The 21861-nt window shown below is 46.8% G+C and overlaps 1 protein-coding gene across 4 annotated transcripts in view; it reads right to left on the bottom strand.

The window, feature by feature from the left end:
• The window catches only part of RALYL (RALY RNA binding protein like), a 309810-nt gene that overhangs the window by 57793 nt on the left and 230156 nt on the right, over positions 1-21861 (bottom strand). For all 4 annotated transcript variants that reach the window (XM_074987013.1, XM_074987012.1, XM_074987014.1 and 1 more), the window contains one exon: positions 19595-19627. In XM_074987013.1, coding sequence (XP_074843114.1) covers positions 19595-19627 — 33 coding nt within the window. The remainder of the gene's footprint in view (positions 1-19594; positions 19628-21861) is intronic.

The following is a 21861-nucleotide window of genomic DNA, read 5'->3' on the forward strand; positions in this document are numbered from 1 at the left end:
TCAATGCACCCAGCCTGGCTGCCAGTGGGCTGGGAGCCCTGCAGGTCTGCTTCCTTGCACCCACACTGGACACAGGTAGGGGCAGGAGGGAACCACGCAGAGCCCGGGGGGGGGTTTTGTCTGGTTTCCCCCAGGCTCACTGGCGCGCGCGCACATGTGTGTGATGGACCTGCTGTGCCTCCGTCTCTCCCATCTCAGCAGCCCCTAGTGGCTGCTTGTGGCTGGGATGGGGCCGCACAGGCAATGGCAGGGTTGAGGGGGGACTGGGGGTGGGTGGCTGTGGCTGACGGCTCTGTGTGTTTAGGTACAGGGTGTGTGAAGGTGGGGCAGTGTGCAGAAGTAGGGTGTGTTGGTGGCAGTGTGTCAGGACAGGTGTGTGTAGTGGTGCCGTGTGTAAGGGCTCTGTGTGTGTGTAAGCGCTAAGGCTGCGTACACAGTGTGCTGGTGGCAGTGTGTGTAGGGGTGAGTGTGGTGCCGTGCACAGGGGCAGGGAGTGTGGAGGTGGTGCTGTGGGGTGGGTATCTGTGGTAGTGCCATGTGTACATAATCAGGGAGTATAAGCGGAGCTGTGTGCAGGGACAGGGGGCCCACAGGTAGCGCTGTGCACAGGGGCCGTGGGGGTGTGAGCGGTGCTGTGCACAGGGGCTGTGGGGGTGTGAGCGGTGCTGTGCACAGGGGCTGTGGGGGTGTGAGCGTGGGGGTGTGGGCGGTGCCGTGCACAGGGGCCATGGGGGTGTGAGCGGTGCTGTGCACAGGGGCTGTGGGGGTGTGAGCGGTGCTGTGCACAGGGGCTGTGGGGGTGTTGGCGGTGCTGTGCACAGGGGCTGTGGGGGTGTGAGCGGTGCTGTGCACAGGGACGGGCGTGAGCAGGTGGTGCTGTGCAGAGGGGCATGTGTGGAATTGCACCATCAGGAGACAGTAGACTCAGGCGCTGCCTGCTGGGGGTGTCTGCGGGTGCTCTGCTAATCAGTTGGGTGGTCCCTGAATCATTCCTAGGTGACCCCTAAGTGCTCAGCTGGCAGGGAAGGCTGAGATGCTGGGAGGAGTTTGCAGGTTTGAACCCCAGGGCCAACTCCGTAGGGCCAAGAAAGGGAAGGTAATGGCCTCCTGTCCCTTCTGCCCTGCGTGTCTGCACCCAGCCTCTTCCCACTACCATGGTACTGCTCTGCCTGGTCTCTGCGCAACCCCCATGTCCTGTGCAGGTGCAAGGGAGCAGACCCGCAGGACTCCTGGCCCACTGGCAGCCAGGCTGGGTGCATTTATGGCCCGCCCCACACTCCCTGGGGAAATGGGCCACTAACAGCCAATGAGGCTGCCTGTGTGGCTCACGGAGGCTCCCAGCTACGGCCGTGGCTGTACCGGGTGGCATTTCACTCCCCAGGGATCCCTGGCAGCCATGTGGAAGGCCAGGCCACTAGGGTTGCCAGATTTTCAGGATGCTTATGAAGCACAATGCCCTCCCCATCCCCCAGAGACAGGCGTCCCCAGGTCCTGGCTCTAAACCCCTCCTCCAGAGACAGGCATCCCCAGGCCCCTGCTCTAACCCCAGCCAGTGGACACAGTGTGGTGGCATTATTATTATTAATGTATTTTCCCTTCTTCTACAAAATAACTGCAGGACTATGAACATAGAAGGAGGCGCAATTTTATGTTCTTGCCCGAAGCGCAAAACTAGGTAGTTACGGCTCTGCCCACACTTCCTGCTTTTCCCCCTCCCTCCCAGCGTTTACGAAGCTCCCCTCCTTCCCAGAGCCTGTACGTATGCCAACAGCTGGTTTGTGGCATTCAGGCTCTGGGAAGGAGGGGAAGCGCAGGAATGGAGCCCAGCTCAGCAGACGCCTGCTGCTCTGAGAGTGCTGGGAATGAGGGGGGAGGGGGAGACAGAGTAGGTCTCCAGTGACTCAGAGGTGTTGGTGAACATGGCAGAGAAGGGGCGCCTGAGCCATAGGTGGAACCTCAGTGAGCTGCAGGTTGCTCACTACCGCCAATCACGCAGCCCACTGAGACGAAGGAGGGACACTCATGCAGCTCACCCACTAGTCTTGGCTGCCCATGGCTGGTCTAGACCATGGGTGGCCAACCAGTTTGGCTGGGTCCACACTGAGGGGTATTGCCGGCAGTTTCATGCTAATGAGTAGTCTCGCAATTGCAAATGACCACTCATTAGCATAATTGTGCGAGATCTCGCTGCTGGCAGAAGCTGCTTCCAGCAGTAAATGGGCCATGTAGACAGGCCTCGGCCAGCAAACCCCCACCTCTGTTGCCAGCCCCTTATGCCTGGCAGCCTTGTCCCTCCTTTGTCTCAGTGGGCTGCATGATTGGCCTGCATTTTTTCAGACATAAGGGGCTGGCGACAGAGGGATTTTTGCCAGCACAGCCACATCTATATGGCCTGTTTACTGCTGGCAGCAGCGAGATCTTGTGCAGCTATGCTAATTAGCTGCGCAATTATGCTAATGAGCAGCCCTTTGCAATTGCAAGACTGCTCGTTAGCATTAAGCTGCTGGTAATATCCCTCCGTGTAGACCCAGCCTTGGAGATTAAGAGCCAAAACAGCTGCGGACAGAGTGAAAAGAGCACCATATTTATTTTTATCTATCAATATAAATATGCATTATATATCTATATATACATACATACATTACATAGATAGATAGAAAGATAGATAAAAATAAGTATGCAATATGTGGCTCAATTCCCCAGCCCTCCCTCAGAGCTAGGCACCCCATCTCTCTGCTCTAACTCAATCCCCCTTCTTCCTCCTCCCCCAGAGTCAGGCACCCTGCCCCCAACCGAATGCCTGGGACTCACTGGCGCCACTGCCATGGGTTTCTCCCTCCAAGCACTGGGGCGTGCACGCAGAGTGGCAGTGAGCACTTGTGGCACGCGGCTCCAAGCAGAAGCCACCTTTCATTGCTCCAAGAGCCACATGCGGTGTGGGAGTCGAAAGTTGGCCACCCCGATCTAGCCCATCCCTGACAGGTGGTTGATTAACCTTCTTTTAAAAGTTGCCAATGATGGAGATTCCACGTCTCTCCTACAATTCCTGACTGCGTTTCACCGACCTGGAGAAGAGTTTTGTTTAAGTTTGAAAGTTTGTTGCTCCCAGCAGAAGCTGGCCCAGTACAAGATATCACCTCACTCACCTTTTCTTTCTAAGTACCTGGGACCAACACAGCTCCAACAACAAGGCAAATAATGTCTTCTTTGTCTAACAGTGCTACATCAGCCCTCCCACTAAAAACTTCTACTTGCTCCCCTTCTGCTGTCCCATCAAACCTTCTTGTCACTGAATTTAAATCACTGCATTATATAATTTTCCGCCCTTATTTTTTTCACATGAATAGCCTTTGCATTGTCCTCTAATATATTGCAAGTCTAACTGTATAGTCAAATGCACTATGGCTATGTCTACACTAGCTCCTGCCTTTTGAAAGGACCCCATCTACACGGGTGGTGCGAGATTCAAAAGCGACACTTTTGAATCGCTGCGGCCACCTTTATGCTAATGAGGTGCTGCATATTCAGGAAAGTGCCTCATTAGCATCACCTGAAGTGTCTCTGTAGCATTCCCCTTTTGAAAGGCGGGGGCTAGTGTAGACATAGCCTTTGTGTGGTAGGGATTAACCATATGTATGATTTGTACAATAATGGAATAATTAATGGTGCTTCATAAGTAATGAATAATAAATAAAAACAATCACTTTTCATTCTCAGCTACTTCTGTGTAAACCCAGAATAACTCAGTGGAAATCAATGGGTCAAACCTTGCTTGCGTTGATGTAAGTTGGGATTATTTCTATTTCTTTTAAGCTACGTCTACACGTGAATGCTACATCGAAATAGCTTATTTCGATGTAGCAAAATCGAAATAAGTTATTTCAATGAATAGCGTCTACACGTCCTCCAGGGCTGGTGCCGTCGACGTTCAACATCGACGTTGGGCAGCACTACATCGAAGTAGGCGCTGCTGGGGAGCATCTACATGCCAAAGTGGCCCACATCGAAATAAGGGTGCCAGGAACAGCTGCAGACAGGGTCACAGGGCGGACTAGCACTTCCGGGGCAACAGCTAGCCACTCCCTTAAAGGGTCCCTCCCAGACACACACAGCCTGCACAGCACACGGTCTGCGGAGCCATAGGAACGCACACCTCGGCGAAGCAGTATGGACCCCCAGCAGCACCAGCAGCAGCAGCAGCAGCCAGAGGTCCACACAGCCACCCCTGCAGGAGCAGTGCTCGCCCTGCTCAATGCCATGTGGGAGGCAGCTGATCACCTTCTAGTCACAGAAGAAGAGGAGCTGCCCCCAGGGGAGGAGGAAGCAGCCCCAGACCCTGCTGTCCTCCGCCCCCGCCCCCCCCCGCCGCTGCACACACCGCCGGCTGTGGAGCTACCCCACGAGCACCAACTGATGGGAGCGGCTGGTGCTCGGCGAGTGGGACAACGAGCGCTGGCTCCAGAACTTTCGCATGAGCTGGCAGACATTCCTGGAGCTCTGCCAGTGGCTCACTCCCGCACTGAGGCACCAGGACACCGCCATGCAGTGTGCCCTCAGCGTCGAGAAACGGGTCGGCATCGCTGTCTGGAAGCTGGCCACTCCAGAGAGCTACCGATCTGTGGGGCAGCAGTTTGGCATGGGCAAGGCCACCGTTGGGGCTGTCCTCATGGAGGTAAGAGGACCCATGGGGGGGGAGCCCTGGGGGTGGAGGGCAGCCCTGGGGAGGGAGGGCCAGACACACCCTGCACACCCTTCACTGGTGCTCTCCCATGTCCTTCCCCTGCAGGTCGTCTGCGCCATCAATGCCCTGCTCCTCCACGGGCTCGTAAGGCTTGGGGACCCAGATGCCGCCATCACGGGGTTTGCCAGCCTGGGCTTCCCAAATTGCTTTGCGGCTCTGGATGGGACCCATATCCCCATCCAAGCTCCAGAGCACAGTGGAGGACGCTTCATGAACAGGAAGGGCTACCGTTCGGTGGTCCTCCAGGCCTTGGTGGACAGCCGGGGCCGCTTCCTGGACATTTATGTTGGCTGGCCTGGCAGCACCCACGACGCCCGGGTGTTCAGGAATTCGGGCCTGTGCCACCGGCTGGAGGCGGGGACCTACATCCCCCAGCAGGAGATCCCTGTGGGGGACATCACCATGCCCCTCTGCGTCATCGCAGACGCGGCGTACCCCCTCCAGCCCTGGGTCATGCACCCTTACACGGCCATTCGTCAGCCAGCCAGGAGCGCTTCCACACGCGCCTGAACCATGCGCGCCAGGTGGTTGAGCACACTTTTGGCCACCTCAAAGGGCGCTGGAGGTGTCTCCTCACCCACCTGGATGCAGGCCCCTCCAACATCCCCCAGATTGTGGGCGCGTGCAGCGCACTCCACAACCTGGTCGAGAGCAAGGGGGAGGCATTCTTTCAGGGCTGGGCTGTGGAGGCTGGCAGGGCTGACGTGCAGCCAGCCACTGCCCCCAGTCACCAGGTGGACCCCGAGGGGATCCCCGTCTGGGAGGCCCTGAGGGCCCATTTCAACCAGGCTATGGGGTGAACACTGGCAGGCCCCCCACTGCACCCCCCCATCCTCCACAACACTCCCTGCCCCCACGCCCACACCACAAAGCACCCAAGAGCACCCCCCCACTTTTCTTGCAAATAAAAATAGACCTGTTGTTTTTGAAACCACAAAACAGTGAATTCTCTTATTATTAATACAAATATATATATATATATATATATATATATATATATAAAATAGTGGAACAAAAGGGGGGAACTATTTACATGGGGGGGCAGGTATCATAAAAGAACAGGGGTCTAACACAAACTATATACAAAATAATGAGGATATGTACAAAGGGGGAGGGGGGACCACATCCTGGGCCCCACACTCCCTACTGTCCAGCGCCTGGGGTTGGAGGGCGCGACCCTTGCCTCGGCCGGAGCCCTGGCCGAGGCTGGGTGGGGGCCAGGCGAACCGGCAGATACAGCCGGCGGGTGTCTGCAGGCCCCAGGTCCCCCTCGGTGGCAGGCCCCAGGGTGGTGGATGGCGGTGGGACGGCGGGTGGAGCAGCGGGTGGAGCGGGCAGGGCGGGCAGAGCGGTGGGCGGCACAGCATGGGGGCCCAGGTAGTCTGTTATGTGCTCAAAAGTGCACATAAAGGCCCCCCTTGCCTCCTGGTGCCAGGCCAGCGCCTGCTCCTGCAACTGCAGGTGCCACTCATCCACCCGCAGGCGCCGCTCCGACACCTCCAGCTGCCGCCAGAGGGTCACGAGCAGCTGGGTGTCTGTCGCCGTCTGGTGGTGGTGCTGGGTCCACCGTCGTCCCCGCCCTGGGGCTGGTTGGTGCTCCGCCGAGGGGCTGGCTTGCAGCGATGGCCCCGGTGGGCTGTCCGGGACCACTGACACCTCGCCGGTGCTCTCCGGGGTGCAGCTGCGGAACACGGGGGGGAAGAAGAGTGGATACAGCCATTAGTGTGGCCCCTGAGCCGTGGCCCTTGTCCCCCCAGCCCTCTGCTGCTGGTTCCCCATCCCCGTCCCCGGGAAATGCTGCTGCTGCTGATGGGTGTCCCCCCCCCCTGGGGGACCCTAGGTTCCACTTCCCCCATCCCCAGGGATGGGGCATGGCACTGTCCTGCTGGGGGGGCAGGGGCTGATGCACTCTTCTGAGGGACATGCCACTGCTGTCCTTGGGGCCATGGTCATCTGGGCATGTGGAGGGCCCTGGTCATGTCTGTTGTCCCTGCTCGTCAACCCTGGCGGTGTGCACCGGGGGAGTACATACCTGACGGTCTGTTCCCATGGTCAGGGGACACCCTCTGGGTGGGCGCCCTGCTGGAGCTCTGGGACAGCAGGATTATTTGGATCCCCCTGTCGCTGGAGGAGGACTCCCCCTCCTCCTCCTCTGGCGTCCCAGGGGTGGGCTCCTGGGGGTGCCCCTGGGGTGCAGGGCTTGCCTCTGGGGCAGACTCCACCTCCGGGGCCTGCTGGGGCTCGTCGGCCAATGTGTCAAGAGTGGCTGGCAGGGAGCAGGTGTGCCGGGGGCCCAGGATGGACCTGAGCTCCCTGTAAAAGGGGCAAGTGGCAGGGGCGGCCCCAGATTGGCTGGCTGCATCCCGGGCCCGGGCGTAACCCTGCCGCAGCTCCTTAACCTTACTCCTGACATGGTCAGGAGTGCAGGCAGGGTGACCCCGGGTGGCCAGGCCCTCGGCCAGCCGAGCGAACGCATCCACATTCCACCTCTTGCTCCCCATTACCTGGAGCACCTCCTCCTCGCTCCAGAGCCCCAGCAGGTCCCGGATCTCGGCCTCCGTCCAGGAGGGCCCCCGCTGCCTCTTCCAGGGCTGGCTGCCAGGCTGGGAGCCCTGGTTCCCCTTGCGGGGAGGGTGCCCTGGGGGCGCTTGGGGGGCTGGCGGGCGGCCATCGCAGCAGGGGTGTGTCTTGGGGCTGCAGGGAGGTGTGCAGGCTAGCCACGTGTTACTGCTGCTTCCTGCATGTGCTCTCAGCTTCCTGCACAGGAAGGCAGGGGGCGGGGAGCTTTAAGGAGCCGCTGCACGCGGCGACCATAGAGCTCAGGGGCTGGAGAGAGCGTCTCTCAACCCCTCAGCTGATGGCTGCCATGGCGGACCTCGCTCTTTTGATGTTGCGGGACGCGGATCGGCTACACGTGCCCTACTTCGACATTGAATGTTGAAGTAGGGTGCTATTCCCATCCCCTGATGGGGATAGCGATTTCGACATCTCGCCGCCTTACGTCGATGTCAACTTTGAAATAGCGCTCGCCACGTGTAGACATGGCGGGCGCTATTTCGAAGTTGGTGCGGCTACTTTGAAGTAGCCGCACGTGTAGACGCGGCTTTAATGGGCTTACTCCATTCTACACTGGTATAACTAAGAGCAGATTTTGGCCTGTTATTCTCAGCTTCAGGTGACAGTTGGCAGGAGACATGCTGTGAAATGCAAACACTCCATTAGATACTGGTGCTTTTGCTAGCCTATACATAAACTAAACTAGCAGACAGATGTGGCAGCACTGCTAATGAAAAAACCCAGTACATTAAACTCCAGTGGAGCAGTAAAACAGACACACCTATTCACTTAGCAAATACTCATGGGGAAAATATTTCACTATATTTTCTTATAGTTCTTCTCACTCAAGAACATAATACTAATGCACTTTTATAATGTGCTTTACACTACAGCTACCATATATAGTTATATTTAAGAAATATTTTCTGTTTTAATGAAGCATTCATAAATGTCATCAATATACAATTTTACCTGCTCCAGAAAAAGTGAAGATATGTCCATGATCATAAAGTGGTAATAAATTTAATCCCACAACTGGAAAGACACATTTGTCACTGTTGTTAAATGAGATACATAAATCATCATGTTTCTAAGACAATCAGCCCGTCCTTGTCTGAGAAACAAAATTGCGTTACATGTATAGCACAGCAAACTACAGCTTGAAAAGATTAATGTACTAATATGTATATGACAAAACAAGTAAATATTTAGAGGTTTCATTTACGTTTATATCATTACACATAAAATACACTATACTTCAGTAGTACAAAAACATCATAGAGTAAATTTGCATTTGTATAGTTTACTGAATTAAGCTATTATAATAAGTTACTTCTCATTTTTGTAGATAGCATACTGTGCTATACGCCACAAGACTCTCTGAAGGAATTGAAACTCTTAACACGCCTCTCTCTCCCCCTCTCTTTCTCTCTCTCTCTCTTTATAATTACTTGTTGATCTTAACTCCAGTATTTTCTGTTTTCTCCCCAGAAAAAATACGTTACTGTTACTAATCAATATTGGATTCACATAATTGTGATGTTATTCTTCTATGAACTGTCTCAACTGCAGGGCAGTTTTATGGCCTATAAGGCTTCCGGCAGATCATGAAATATGTCTACATATTGATGCCTAGATAAGGTCAAACAGCATTTGACCACAGATTTAAACTATGGTTGGGTGCGTCTACACTTGCATTCCTCTTTCGAAAGAGGTATGCATATGAGGTTAAAATGCAAATGATGTATAAATTTGCATATCTGGCACCTCATTTGCATGTTCTAATTTCAAAGAAAGCCAGTGTAGATGCTGCTCTTTCGAAAATAAACCCCATCTTTGAAAGAATCCTTCTTCCTTCTTTTGAAAAAGGAATGCAAGTGTAGACGCACTTGGTATGTTTAATATTTTCTATTGACCACATAAGAGAACTTCACTTCACAAGGAGACAAAGCTTTACTCAATATGCAGCAACTGCTTCCGTTAGTGCAGTGGAGAAAGGAACAATCTGACTCAGTACAATGCAAAGGACCTTTCTGACGCCTTGACCTCAGTATCCCAAAAGCTGCAATTTCATTGCTCATGCTCCAGATCCTCCAATCACACAAAGTTCAACAGCACTGGACAAATTATTAATGCCAAATAAATTGTCAGACTGATGTAGTCCTCCTTATCGCTTTCTGAATTGATCCTTGTTTCTGTGACGTTATTCACTATTTCTAGATACTTGACAAAGAGGTGATGAGACCAAATGACAGCCTCTGTGTGGGTTGTGATCTTCTGATTGTTGTGTAATTGTTACTCATAGGATGTCTGTGATTTGGAAATATAACTGCGTTTTTTAGTTCCTGATGAGAGGATAGGAAAACACTGAAGAGCCACTCTGGCATTGCTCCAGGAGAAAAATTTTGATAAATAACTGCTCACCCTAAAACTCATGAAAACATTGGTATTCACCAATGCTTTCACAATTTAGCAGGTGGTTGTCTGAATAATATGATGCCATAAGATGCCTTGGAGTGAACCTGCAGCATTCAACTTTGTGAAATATCTACACCTCTTTTTAGAATGATTCATCCAGTTCTAAAATACAACCTTACTAGACCCAAGCCTTAGCTCACTGTAACTATGATCTTAAATAAGTAAATGAACAAAAATGGGCTTAATGGTCTGAAAACAGGGTCTGCTGGTGACAGCAGAGATAAAAGGCAGAGGAATCTGGAAAAGGGATGTGTTCTGCATTGTACCTGTCTCCGAGGCCGGGTCTATGCGAGCCCCTTCCTTTCGAAAGGGACATGTTAATGAGAGGGTTGGAAAGATGCTAATGAGGTGCTGCAATGAATATGCAGCACCTCATTAGCATAATGGCAGCCACGGCGATTTGCAAGTGCGGCTCTTTGAATTGCACACTGCCCGTGGAGACGGGACCTTCCGAAAGGAACCCCACCAGTTTTCGAAAGCCCTTCTTCTGATCTGGTGTTAACATGCCCCTTTTGAAAGGAAGGGGCACGTGTACACCCAGCCCTAGAGACTTGATCATGTATCCCATAATTACCAGCTGAAAAAGGGAAAACAGAGCCACTTATCTATACATAGTGCAAATTCCTGGATGGGATAGAGAAGAAAAGGAGAGTGCCTGGATTAGTTCTGGGCTGACTGGCCAAGAGGCAGGAGTCAGTCATGGAAGAATGCTCCACGAAGTCCACAAGACTTGAGCTGAGTCATTTCAGTCCAAACTGTCTGTAAGGGCTGTGCCCCAAACAGAGAGACAGAGGAAGGAGGTTTCCCCAGGGAAATAGACTTACTCTGTATTGGTGGGGTGGGGTTGGGGTGGGGTCCCTGTTCAGGCATTGCTTCACTGAGGGCCCTGATGGGGAGAGACGTACACCTCAATGTTCCCTCTCGTCTTGTCCATTCATGTGCAGAATACATTTTTATGTGTACGGAGGCAAGCGTGCATATGCACCACCAATCAAAACCAAAAAGCTAGTTGTAAGTGCTCTGCTAATCAGCCGGGCAGCGTTTAAGTCTCTCCTGAGTGACTGCACAATTGCACAGCTGGCAGGGAACACGGCTCCAAGTCCACCCAACACACGTCATGGAAAGAGATGTCTCTGCCAAGGGAAGAAGGGGGAGGAAGTTGGGTGTGCCAGCCGCTAGGCAACCTGGCCCTTGGAGCACCCTCTTTAAATAACGACTTTACAATAACTGTAATTGTTTGGTGTTGCTGTTAGCGTGGTAGTGAACCTAGAAAGCTAACAGGATATCTGTACTGTCCACACATAGTAGCTGCTGCCTAGATGGAAGTCTAAGAGGAGGAGAGTAAGAACACAGAAACTCAGTGGGTAATCATAGAAACATAGGGCTGGAAGGGGCCTTGAGAAGTCATCCAGACCCTTGAGCTCATGGCAGGGCCATGTAGAGGCCAGACCATTCCTGACAGGTCTTTGTCTAACCTGCTCTTAAAAATCTCAAACCTCCTTGGGAAACTTACTTACGTGCTTAGCAACTCTAATCATTAGGAAGTTTTTGCTAAAATCTAACTGAAATAGTCCTTGCTGCATTTTAAGCCCATTCGTTTTTGTCCTATCTCAGAGGTTGAAGGAAACAATTCCCCCTCACACTCTAGTAACAAACTTGAAAACTGTTTTGGGTCCCCTATCAGTCTTCTCAGATCCAGCAGTGTCCCAATCAGCACAGAGTGGAAGAATTACTCCTCAAGTCTTGCTTACAGTACTCCTGCAAATGGTATCTCACAATGGTATTTGCATTTTTTTGCAACGATGTTACACTGTTGACTCCTATTTAGCTCCTGAGCCACTGTGATCCCCAGATCCCTTTCTCCTTCCCCACCTGTCATTTCTCACTTTGAATGAGTAGAACTGATTGTTCCTTCCCAAGTGATGCATGTATCCTAATCAGATTTCATTTGCACTTCACCATACAATTCTGATTCATAACGTACAATCCTCTTAAAATCAGTGAGAGTTTTGCCTCAGTAAGATCTATATGACAAAGCCCTAAATCTAATTGTTGTTGCTTGTTGAATGAAAGTGGTAGGTGGGCTTATGTTAATTAAATTGTTAAACGTTCTATAGATGTGATTTGAATTTCCCTGCAACTCAGACTCATCACTCACATAAATGTTGCTCAATCTCATTAGCCAAAATACTGCCTGGCATAATGGCACTCCCTAATTGTTTTTTAAATTTTTAATTAGTCATCCTAAAGAGTGTACAGTTAGCATAATTAAACAATAAAACAATGCAGGATATAAATTACTGGGTAGGTGTTCTCAGCTTTCAGTTATGAGGCCAATGACAGTGTAATTCAATACAAATCATGACTTATTATACCCAAACTCTCAAGCTACAGTTTAGAATATGACACAGAGTAAACTTCATAAAAACAATTCTTTTCAAAATGTAACAGAATCTACAAAGAGGAAGCACTGGCTTGTTCAGAATGTAACAATCTGGCTAATCACCCACACAAATCATCAAAAACCCATCACTCCAGTGTGTCAGTCTCTGCCCTGGCTCCTCATTCAGCACAGACCCTACTTTCAGATTACAGTCCTAATTTGAAAAACCACAATCTCCCATGACAGCCACATTCCATCGCTGACTGACCATCATCTAAAACCACGATCTCCCACAACAACTACATTCTATAGTTGACCGACTGCAGTAAGCTCTTGCCTGAGGGGGACAAAACCTCTGTATGACCTGGCCCTAGAATACACTGTTTGAGTAAATGAGTATGACCACTAATCTCGTCACTTTCACAACCGAAAGCAAACCACATCCCTTTGCGCAGACTTTTCCTCATCTCTCATTTTTAGAGATTAAACACATACACTTCAATGTCAATACGAGGCAGAAAGGAAGAGTGAGAACTTTTACTTTTACTCAGAGGAGGTACTGAAACCCAATTTGAGGAGATTAGCTAAAAGTATAGTTTCACTATTTTAAATTCACTAAAAGAAAAATAATGCTAAAAGTGTAATGAAAACCTGTTTGTATCTGCTGTTAACATACTCCTTTTGCTCCTCCCATGAAAAGCTACTGTCTTCCTCCTCCCTGAGCCTGACTATTTAGCCACCATTCTCTAAGCTCCTCAGATGTGTCTGGTCCTCTGAAATTTTTACCTTCACTTAAGAAAGAGCTAAACTGGGCTCTATTTCAATACTTTTGATAGATTCTAAAGGGAAGAGAAATGGTCAAAACAACCAAACTATCTTTAAAACACCATGGCAGATAGGGCTGTTGTGGAGCAAAATCATGGTGTCGTCTTGCCAAGTAAGGCCACATGCTAGTACCATTGTGGTGAACAACTTTAAAGGAAAAATGTCCCCTTTTCCACTAGCTGGCTACTGCCTGTGACAGTACTGAGCTGATTTCAAAGTCCAAAGATAAACTGGACATATTGATCACATTCCTGGTTTAGCTTTTTAAACAGAAACATATTCTGAAAGCTACCCAGATCTGCCTCACCCTTCTTTCTCCACTGGCCACAGTGGTTGCCATTTGTTTAGGTAGTTGCCAGTTGTTCAGATTTCAGACACTATTAAGAAAGCTCAACCTGACTTTTCTTTTCTTTTCTTTTTTAAACTTGTAAGCTCCTTGGGGTCGGGAGAGTCTTTTTGTTCTCTTTGTGCAGCCATTCCCTTGCACAGTGGGATCAAGTCTAGGAGTCTGAGGCAAAACGACAATACAAATAAATAACAATAATGCAGTTTGAAACTATGGACCCACGTAGAAAGGGATGCTGACTCTCCACGTATTTGTACAGTGCCTAGAGCAGGGGTCTGCAACCTGTGGCTCTAGAGGACTTCTTTGTGACTCCAACTGCTATAACTGCAAAGTGAAAAAAAAAAACACTCCTGATAATTTCGATAAATGGTGAACATCTAAAAGCCTGACACTGAACAACTCATATCTCAATAGTAAACGATATGCAATCTCGAAAATTGAAGATGACAACAGAGAATTTCCAAGCCAACGGACCCAATCCTTCACATTTATATTAAGTTCAGTTGGGCTCCCTTTATGTCTCATTTGCAATGAGAAATTTGCCAGCAACAAAAAAAAATGCAACCTTAAGAGTCATTTTCTCAAAAGACACACTACTTCTGCCAAACAGTATCCAGCTGGAGATGCCAGAAAAAAAAGCTGTGGAACAGCTGCTACACAAAGCAGAACAAAATAGGAACTTGTTCACTAAATGGGTGAAATCACCACGTAGCACAACTGTGGCTACTTTTGTGGCACCTCAAGAGATTACCCCTTCCCACCAACCATTCAGGGGTGAGGTCTTTGTGACTTTGTTATCAAATAATTTTGCTATGCTGCCATGGCATTTTCATTCTGGTTCATGCTGTATGTATTAATGCATATTTAAAGAACTAATGAACTTGAACTGAAGAACCTGTACTGAGCACCGCTGAAAATAGAAAGATCTGGTTGGAATAATAATAATAATAATAAAAATTGCTAATTCAAATAGGGACCGATTACTCCTTGAGATGGGAATAAATATCTGCAAAGCTTCCTCTGGTTGACTTTTCTCCAAAGAGATCTGAGGAGTGAGATTTGCTCTGCCCTCCAAGCTTGAAAACCACAGGAGGCTGTTTCCCCAGAACTCAAGAATCCATGGGCATCCAGATGTTCTACAGGAGACCATGTACCTCAAAACAGGCTGGGGGACCTTCTCCCCTATATCTCCAGGTGAGCTGCAATGCATCCAGAGTTTCCTCTGCTGGTGGTGCGTAACACAGAAGCAAGCAGCCAAAAGTTAATAGGGACTCAGGCTCACAATGCATTATTATCTTAATTCCCAGTGGGCCTCAAATGTGGTAGAGGTTTGAGAAGCATAGAGCAGTTCACATATCCCTCAGCCACAGGTGAAAGTAACTTAAAATTTCTTACATGTACTGCCCTTTTACAACCTGGGTCCCTGATTGCTCTTTAAATAGCTCCCTCCTGGCTTTTGCTGCAGCTCAGCCAGCTCTGACTCAAGCTGCGCAACAGGATGCACCCGCTTTCTTTCACATCTGCCTGTAGCTTTCTCTTTTCCTGTTCCGTACCCACGTGTAATTCCCTGGATGCCCAGAGCTTCCTCAAGGGGCTCTTGAACAGGAAGAAATGGTGCGAGAGAGAAAACTAAACCATGAAACCAGGAGCATATATGCACCAAAATCGTAGAGAGACATTTCCTACTAGCATGTTGGTTTGTTTTTTTGTTTGTTTGTTTGTTTGATTATCATTCATGAGGAATATTTGCAAAAGCACTAGGCAGTGAGTTTACATCAGGAAATGGCATTATATGTTTAAAATATCTGAAAAGAATTCCATTTTCTATACTATAAAATATTCCAGAACTGAGTCAGATACACTGGAGGACAACACTGCCAGTGTCATCATGGCATATAATCTAAGTTGCTCCAGTTGGTTCAGATGGACATTTCCCAGACTGTGATTCAAGAAAGCACCCTTCTTCCAGACAACATCTTGTCAATTTGTGCCAATTTTATTTGTGATGTTTGATAAGAGGACAATTGTTCACTGTGTAAAGTCTTGTGTGCCCATGGAGTTGTTCCAAAATAATATAGTATTTAAAGGGGATTGTGCTAGAGCAGGAGTCCCTCTCTCTGAAATATGAGTGCCTACACATGGAGTTATTCAGAAATAACTAGTGTGCAAAGCTCAGACGTATACCTTAATCTGAATTAACTGACAGGTATATGCAACCCCTAATAAATTCTGACCACTAACTTATTTCGTATTTCATTCCATCCAACCCTTTTCCCACTTTCCCCATTCCCAGGTCATCCTTCTTCCATATTTGTAATGTTTAAAATAAATGACTGAACTTGAAAAAAGATCTGAAAAATCAGCAGTTTGGATCTGATTTGTTTAACCATCTACACAAAAGGAGAACTAGCTTGAATCTCAGCTGACAAGATGTTTAAAGCAAATGGATTTGCAAAGCAAGTCACAGTGAAAAGCCACTGCCTGCTTATCAAGCAGTAAACCTATTGTGCACAGCTGGCAGGGGCTGAAAGCCATAAAAATCAGCTGTATTTCTCAGGCTTCCTTTCATGCCCCTTCTGAATGGAACCCGAATGTGATTTATTAAATGGCAGTAAATAAGGCACAATTTGTTAGCCGTGAGGGTAATTAATCATTGTAACAATTTATCCAGGGTTATGTTGGAAATTTTTTCATCAAGACTGGAGGCTTTTCTACAAAAGTATGCTCTGTTTCAAGCAGGAGTTAATTCAGGGAATTTCTATGGCCTGTGTAATGAAGAACCTCAGGCTGGATGATCACACTGGGGATAATCACAGCTCATTTGTTCGGGAGATGGAGGGACTATGACTATATCTATCCAGGCGTGAAAATTGCCCCAGAAGGGCAGTGGGGGGCAAGGAGGAAATGGGCATCATTTTCCTCCACATTTACCTATGGAAATGGCCACCCTGAAACACCACGCTAAGGGCTTATCTGCACAGAGACACTCAGGAAAATTAATTCAAATTAATTTTCAGAATGTATTGAGATAAACAGAAGGAAGGGTTAGTCTACACGGTGTGGTAATGCGTATAGCAGGTGTATGATTTCTAAAGCACGCAAAAGTATTGAGTGCTGAATGGTCCACATGGACCCTGCTAGCATATTCTAAAAGTCCTTGAACCAGTGACATTGAAGTCCACACTTCTATTGCACGTCAACAGCGTGGATACAGACCAATTACTGTGCAACACATTAGTGAACTTTAGAAGTTAGATGCACCTTGCATTGCCCATTGCTGCACTATGTAGTGAGTCCTGTGGCTACTGTTATTCCGAATAAGGCCCCATTTACACAAAGACATCAGATGAGAATAGCTAGGAGGGAGTTGTGTACAGCAGGGGGGCAAGATGGAGTAGAGCAGGATGTTAATAATTCACAACCCGTAATAACACAGTTAAACCAATCTAACCCTGGGTGTGGATAGTGCCACATTATGGGAGAACTTTTCAGGCTGATGTGGCTACTACTTCTCAGGCAAGTGGATCACCCATGCCCGGAGGAGAAGTCCTCCAGTCAGTATAAGGTGGGCAAAATAAGGCTCATGGGCCATATCCATTCTACTAAACCTTTGCATCCAGACCACCAAGATCCTCTGGACTGCCAAAGTCCAATGGCTCAGTGGGACCCTCAGAAAAGCTCCTGGCCTGATGTGCTCCTCACACTGCTCAAACTGGCTGGCTGCCGGAGCCAGCATACACATCTCTGTGCCCCATGGAGAGAGGCTCCATGCACTGGCCCTGCCTCCTGCACAACCATCACAGCTCCCATTGACTGGAAACCGGTCAATGGGAGCTGTCTGGGTGTGTGCAGTGCGCAAAGTCCCTTCTTCCACGGGACATGCAGCAGAGAGATGCACATGGTCCCAGCAGCTGGCTGCTTGGAGTGGCTTGTGGGAGGGGAGTGCAGCAGGCACAGAGCTCACCTGAAGATCATGCTGGGCTGCTGGCCACATAGGGTAAGTGCCTCCTGGCCAGAGCGTGAACTTGACACCCCACACCATCCATCTTCCCAAATCCCGGCCCCAGGTCACAACCCAAACCCTCTGAACCCACCCCTGCCGCTGGTCACAATCTCCTCCCAGGCCCTGTCCCTCCACTTTCATCCTTCCCCCCGTTCAGAATCTTCCCTTGCACCCATACCCCTCCTGGACCCTGTGCCCCTTTCTGAATCCCAACCCCCTGCCCCAAGTCACAACCTCCTCCTTCACCCAAACTCCCTCCCAAACCCCACACTCATTCCTACACCCCAGGCCCCTACCCTGAGCTCCCTTTTGTACCCAACTTCCATCCCAGATCCCACACTTCCCGCATTAACATAGAAGAGTGTGGCTTGTGACCACTTACCAAATTCTTGGAGTGCCTCCCCATCAAAGATAAATTGCTCACCCTGGTATAGGAAGTGTTTTCACTGAAGCACCACAACAGCACAGCTTTAGTGTTTTAACTGTAGACAAGCCCTAAATGCATCCTTAAGGGGTTAGGGTGGTTTAACTACACATCTTTAAATTCACATGTTTGGTTAACTCAAACTAGTTTGTCTGAGTGTCCCTGTGTTGACAAGCTGAGAGTCTCTCCCTGTGTTCCCTGTAGCTCTCACTGGGGCAGTGTAGCTCCTCGTCACTGTAGTAAAATAAAGGCCTAAGGTAACGCAGTACAGCCTGGTCTGAGGCCTCGCTAAAAATGGACAAATATGGCTAACAAAGCAAAGCTAACCTGTGAGCAAGAGGACTTCAGGGGCTGGGCTTTGAGAAAAACTCCAAATAATGTGGTAATTGCTCAACTGTGAGAATTATTGGAGAAATTGGAGAAATAATTAATTTAATCATTTCAAATTATGCCAGTCAAGAATAATAGCAAAGTTTGAAAAAGCAAACAAACAAAAAAAACCCCACTTCTGACTGGCTAGAAAAAAAAGCAAGTTAAATGCTATGCCAAAAGTTAAAAAAAACATAGAAAAAATTATGCAATTAAGTCAAGATACAGACAAACAAATCTTAGTTATTTTATACAGCAGAAAGAAATAAAATTAAACATAATCTCACCAAGTCCCATTTTCAGAATTGAGACAGCTCTCTCAAGTTTGGTTATTTATGTATAGAAACGTTTGCTGAATCTAGTCCCTTTTTTCTCTGTTTTTGGCCCAGTAACTAACCAGTTTCTCTTGTTTGCTTTTATTTTACATATACAGGTTACACAGAACATTTCTTAAATCCTTGGTTTTATACTATGCTTGGAAGTTATGGTTCATCTATGGGCTCAGGTTAGCTCTTACCTGATTACTTTACATCAGGGCCTTTTCCCTGTGATATATATTCTTAGCAGTATAAAATATTACATTTGTGAGAATTGAGAGATGGGGAGAAAGCACAATAGAAGAGACTGAGAAGACAGAATTGGATAGAAAAAAATCAAACAAGGAGAGTGATGTGGAAAAAGAGAAAACACAGCATTAGATTTAGAGAAAAGTGAGAGTAATACAGGGAAGATAGATTAGGAAGAGTTGAGTTATGTCTGAAAAATATAATACCAGCGCTTACTTTTATGATATACAAACACAGGTATATTACCAAGTGAATACTGTTTTCCAGAGTACAACATATTTAAAAATAATGTTTTAAATAGATGAAATGATTGTTTGAATCAACAAAATATGAAAAGTGGTGACAATGCAGGCTTTATAACTGTTAATAGGTATACTAATGTAGACATAGTTCATATGCTTGAAAAAAATCTGATTTTAAATTTTACAAATTTGTATGAAAAGCAATATTGAGTTGATAAAATATTTGTAAACTTTTGCATTAGTAGTGACATTTTAAAAATGGCATGTTAATTGCATTAAAATGCTGTTAACATTCTTACTATATTAAGATACTGATAATATGAAATTCATATTACTGAAAGAACAAAATCAAGGAAACTAATATAGCAGTTGTTTGCAAATGCAACATCTAACATCTACTTAATTTTCTTCTGCTTATTTCAGTTAATCAACAAAGAGAAAACATTTTTGTCGTGTTTGGGTGGAAGGAGAAATCAGTGATTGTTGACATTTACTAATTAAAACGGATGCTTTCCAAGCTTAGATATAGCAATGAATGACATTTACCTGAGAGAATTTAGCATTTCAACATTTTATATTTATGAGTTCTAATGGGGTCAACAATATTGTATAATGGTTAAAATATACATTCATACATGCACATATATATAAACATACTCACCCGACAGACAGGAAAGGTTCCTTTGAATCAAGTCTGTTAAGTAAATAACAGATATTTAACAAATATATACACACATTGTATTTTATAGCGTTAAAATTATGGACTTAAAAAGATGGATTTATTATACTTTATTTGGTGACAATGCACAATTTGGCAGCAATAGAGCATCAAGAGCCTGCTCCAACTCCCATTCATTTCAATTGGCATTGCATCAGAATGTTTACAGAGCAGCTGACCTCAGGCCTGATCCAAACTAAACTTACTTCAGGGACCATCTCACAGGAAGGCCACTTGACTTGACAGGCTGTATAACAGGCACAATTTTAACCCTTTCATAGGTTCCCTCCCCATGCTGCTTACTTGCCTATGAAGTCTTATTTTTCTATGCTCCAGTTCAAGAAGACGTATTACTAGCTTAGTATGTTCTGAATTGTAAGTCCAGCATGAAGCATATGTTTCAATATCTTCCTGAATTGAGGGCTGCACACTATTCCCCTTGCCTTCCTGTTACATTCATTTTGCTGAATGTCATCACCCTGTTAACTCAGGCACATTGGGTAGATATGTCATGCTTGTTTTAGTGTCCATTAAATTAACCAGGTAGGCAGAGCCATAGAAGATGAGTGAAGGACCCTCTGTAAAGTGATTAAATGAAAAAAAACTCTACAGACCTATTTTCAGAGCTTAGGTGAAATATAAATGTTGCATAGACTAACTGCTGGTCCTCTGTACATGAGTGAAAAATCACAAAACAATAGAAGGTAAAAAAAAAATCATTCCACCAGATAAATTCACCTAAAACATTTGTCAGTGTCTTTTTAATAACAATGATAACCAAAGAGAAATGGTGGCACGTCCCAGGAATTAAGCAACTAAATTACTACTACTAATACTACAAAACATAAAAATCCAACCACACTAAACAAAAATTCCATAAAATAATATATTTCTCAAAATCTACTCTGTTCCCATCCCACAATTTTATTTTGTAGATGACATAAAAATTTATTCAAAAATTATAGCTAGTGCAAACATTTATAATAATCTAACCAAGAGTTTGTTTCATATCATATTCTGAAGACAGTTATGTTCCATAATTAAGTTTCCTTTCAATAATGTTCATCAACTTTTGCAAAGCATTTAATTCCCAGGAAGAGGCTTTTAGGATTACTGGTGGGAATGCTTAAGTGCTTGTCTCGGTCTTGACTGTTGGATGTAATATGTATGAAATATAGTGTCCTTTGGGACTGAAACTTGAGATTTTTACGCAATTTTTACCCATTTCCCTTATGTAAGGGTAGATTGAATGCCAGAAAACCTCCACAATGTACATTCTGTGCACATTTCTCTATCCTCCCCAGCACTTAAGGATAGAGTCATCATTTCTCTATGGCAGCATCTGCTCATTTGAGGTCCCTGTGGAGTTGGGATCCATTGTAAAGGGAAGAGGAAGGAACTGAGTGTATATCATACCCCAGGAAAGGAACAACAACCTAAGCCTTCATGTATTACCTTTAAAGTAGAACTCCTGGGACAATCACTAGAGGTCTAGTTCCATGCTAAGACAGGAAACAGGATGGTCACTGGCAGCCCCCAAATAAATGGCCTTTGCTTCCTCCTATAGAATCTATATTTTGGAGGTGATCTATATTTCAGAGGTGTCTATTTCGGAGGTGTGTTCCATAAGGTGCAAGTCCTGTTCCAATTATGGATAACCCAGATTGAAACTCTGTGACAATCCTCACAGAATTTCCTTTTTTCTTTGTCATCCCTCTAGCAGGTTTTACCACATGCGGGGCCAATGCAGCCCTCACAAGAAACTAAAGATTTGGCCTCTGGATATTTTTTTTTCAGAGCAATAAAGATGAAAGAGAACAGAAAGGATGGCTGTGTTTTTGTACAGTCTTACAGCAATAATTTTGTCATGAGAAGAGCTCTGGGACATCAGTGTTCGGATAAACTACATAATCTGGTGGGTACAATACACCAAGGAAACATTTGATGTAACACCCTCTGGATAAAATAGTGCAACTAAAAATCTATTTGAAATTCATTGTCAAGATGGAATTCAATTTGCTTTAAACTGTGCTGGCCGAAGTTTGACTCTCTCTATATTTTTGACTAAATGGTTTCAGGTAATATGCAGCATTATTTTAAATTAGTTCAAGTGTTCCAAGTAGTAAGGGAACATAATCATACATTGGACTTTTATTTAAACTGATAGTTCAATGCATTCCAAATTAATACAAAGGACTTAAAACTGCAGC

This window comes from Carettochelys insculpta, chromosome 2 (assembly GCF_033958435.1).
Source record: "Carettochelys insculpta isolate YL-2023 chromosome 2, ASM3395843v1, whole genome shotgun sequence".
Lineage (NCBI taxonomy): Eukaryota > Metazoa > Chordata > Testudines > Carettochelyidae > Carettochelys > Carettochelys insculpta.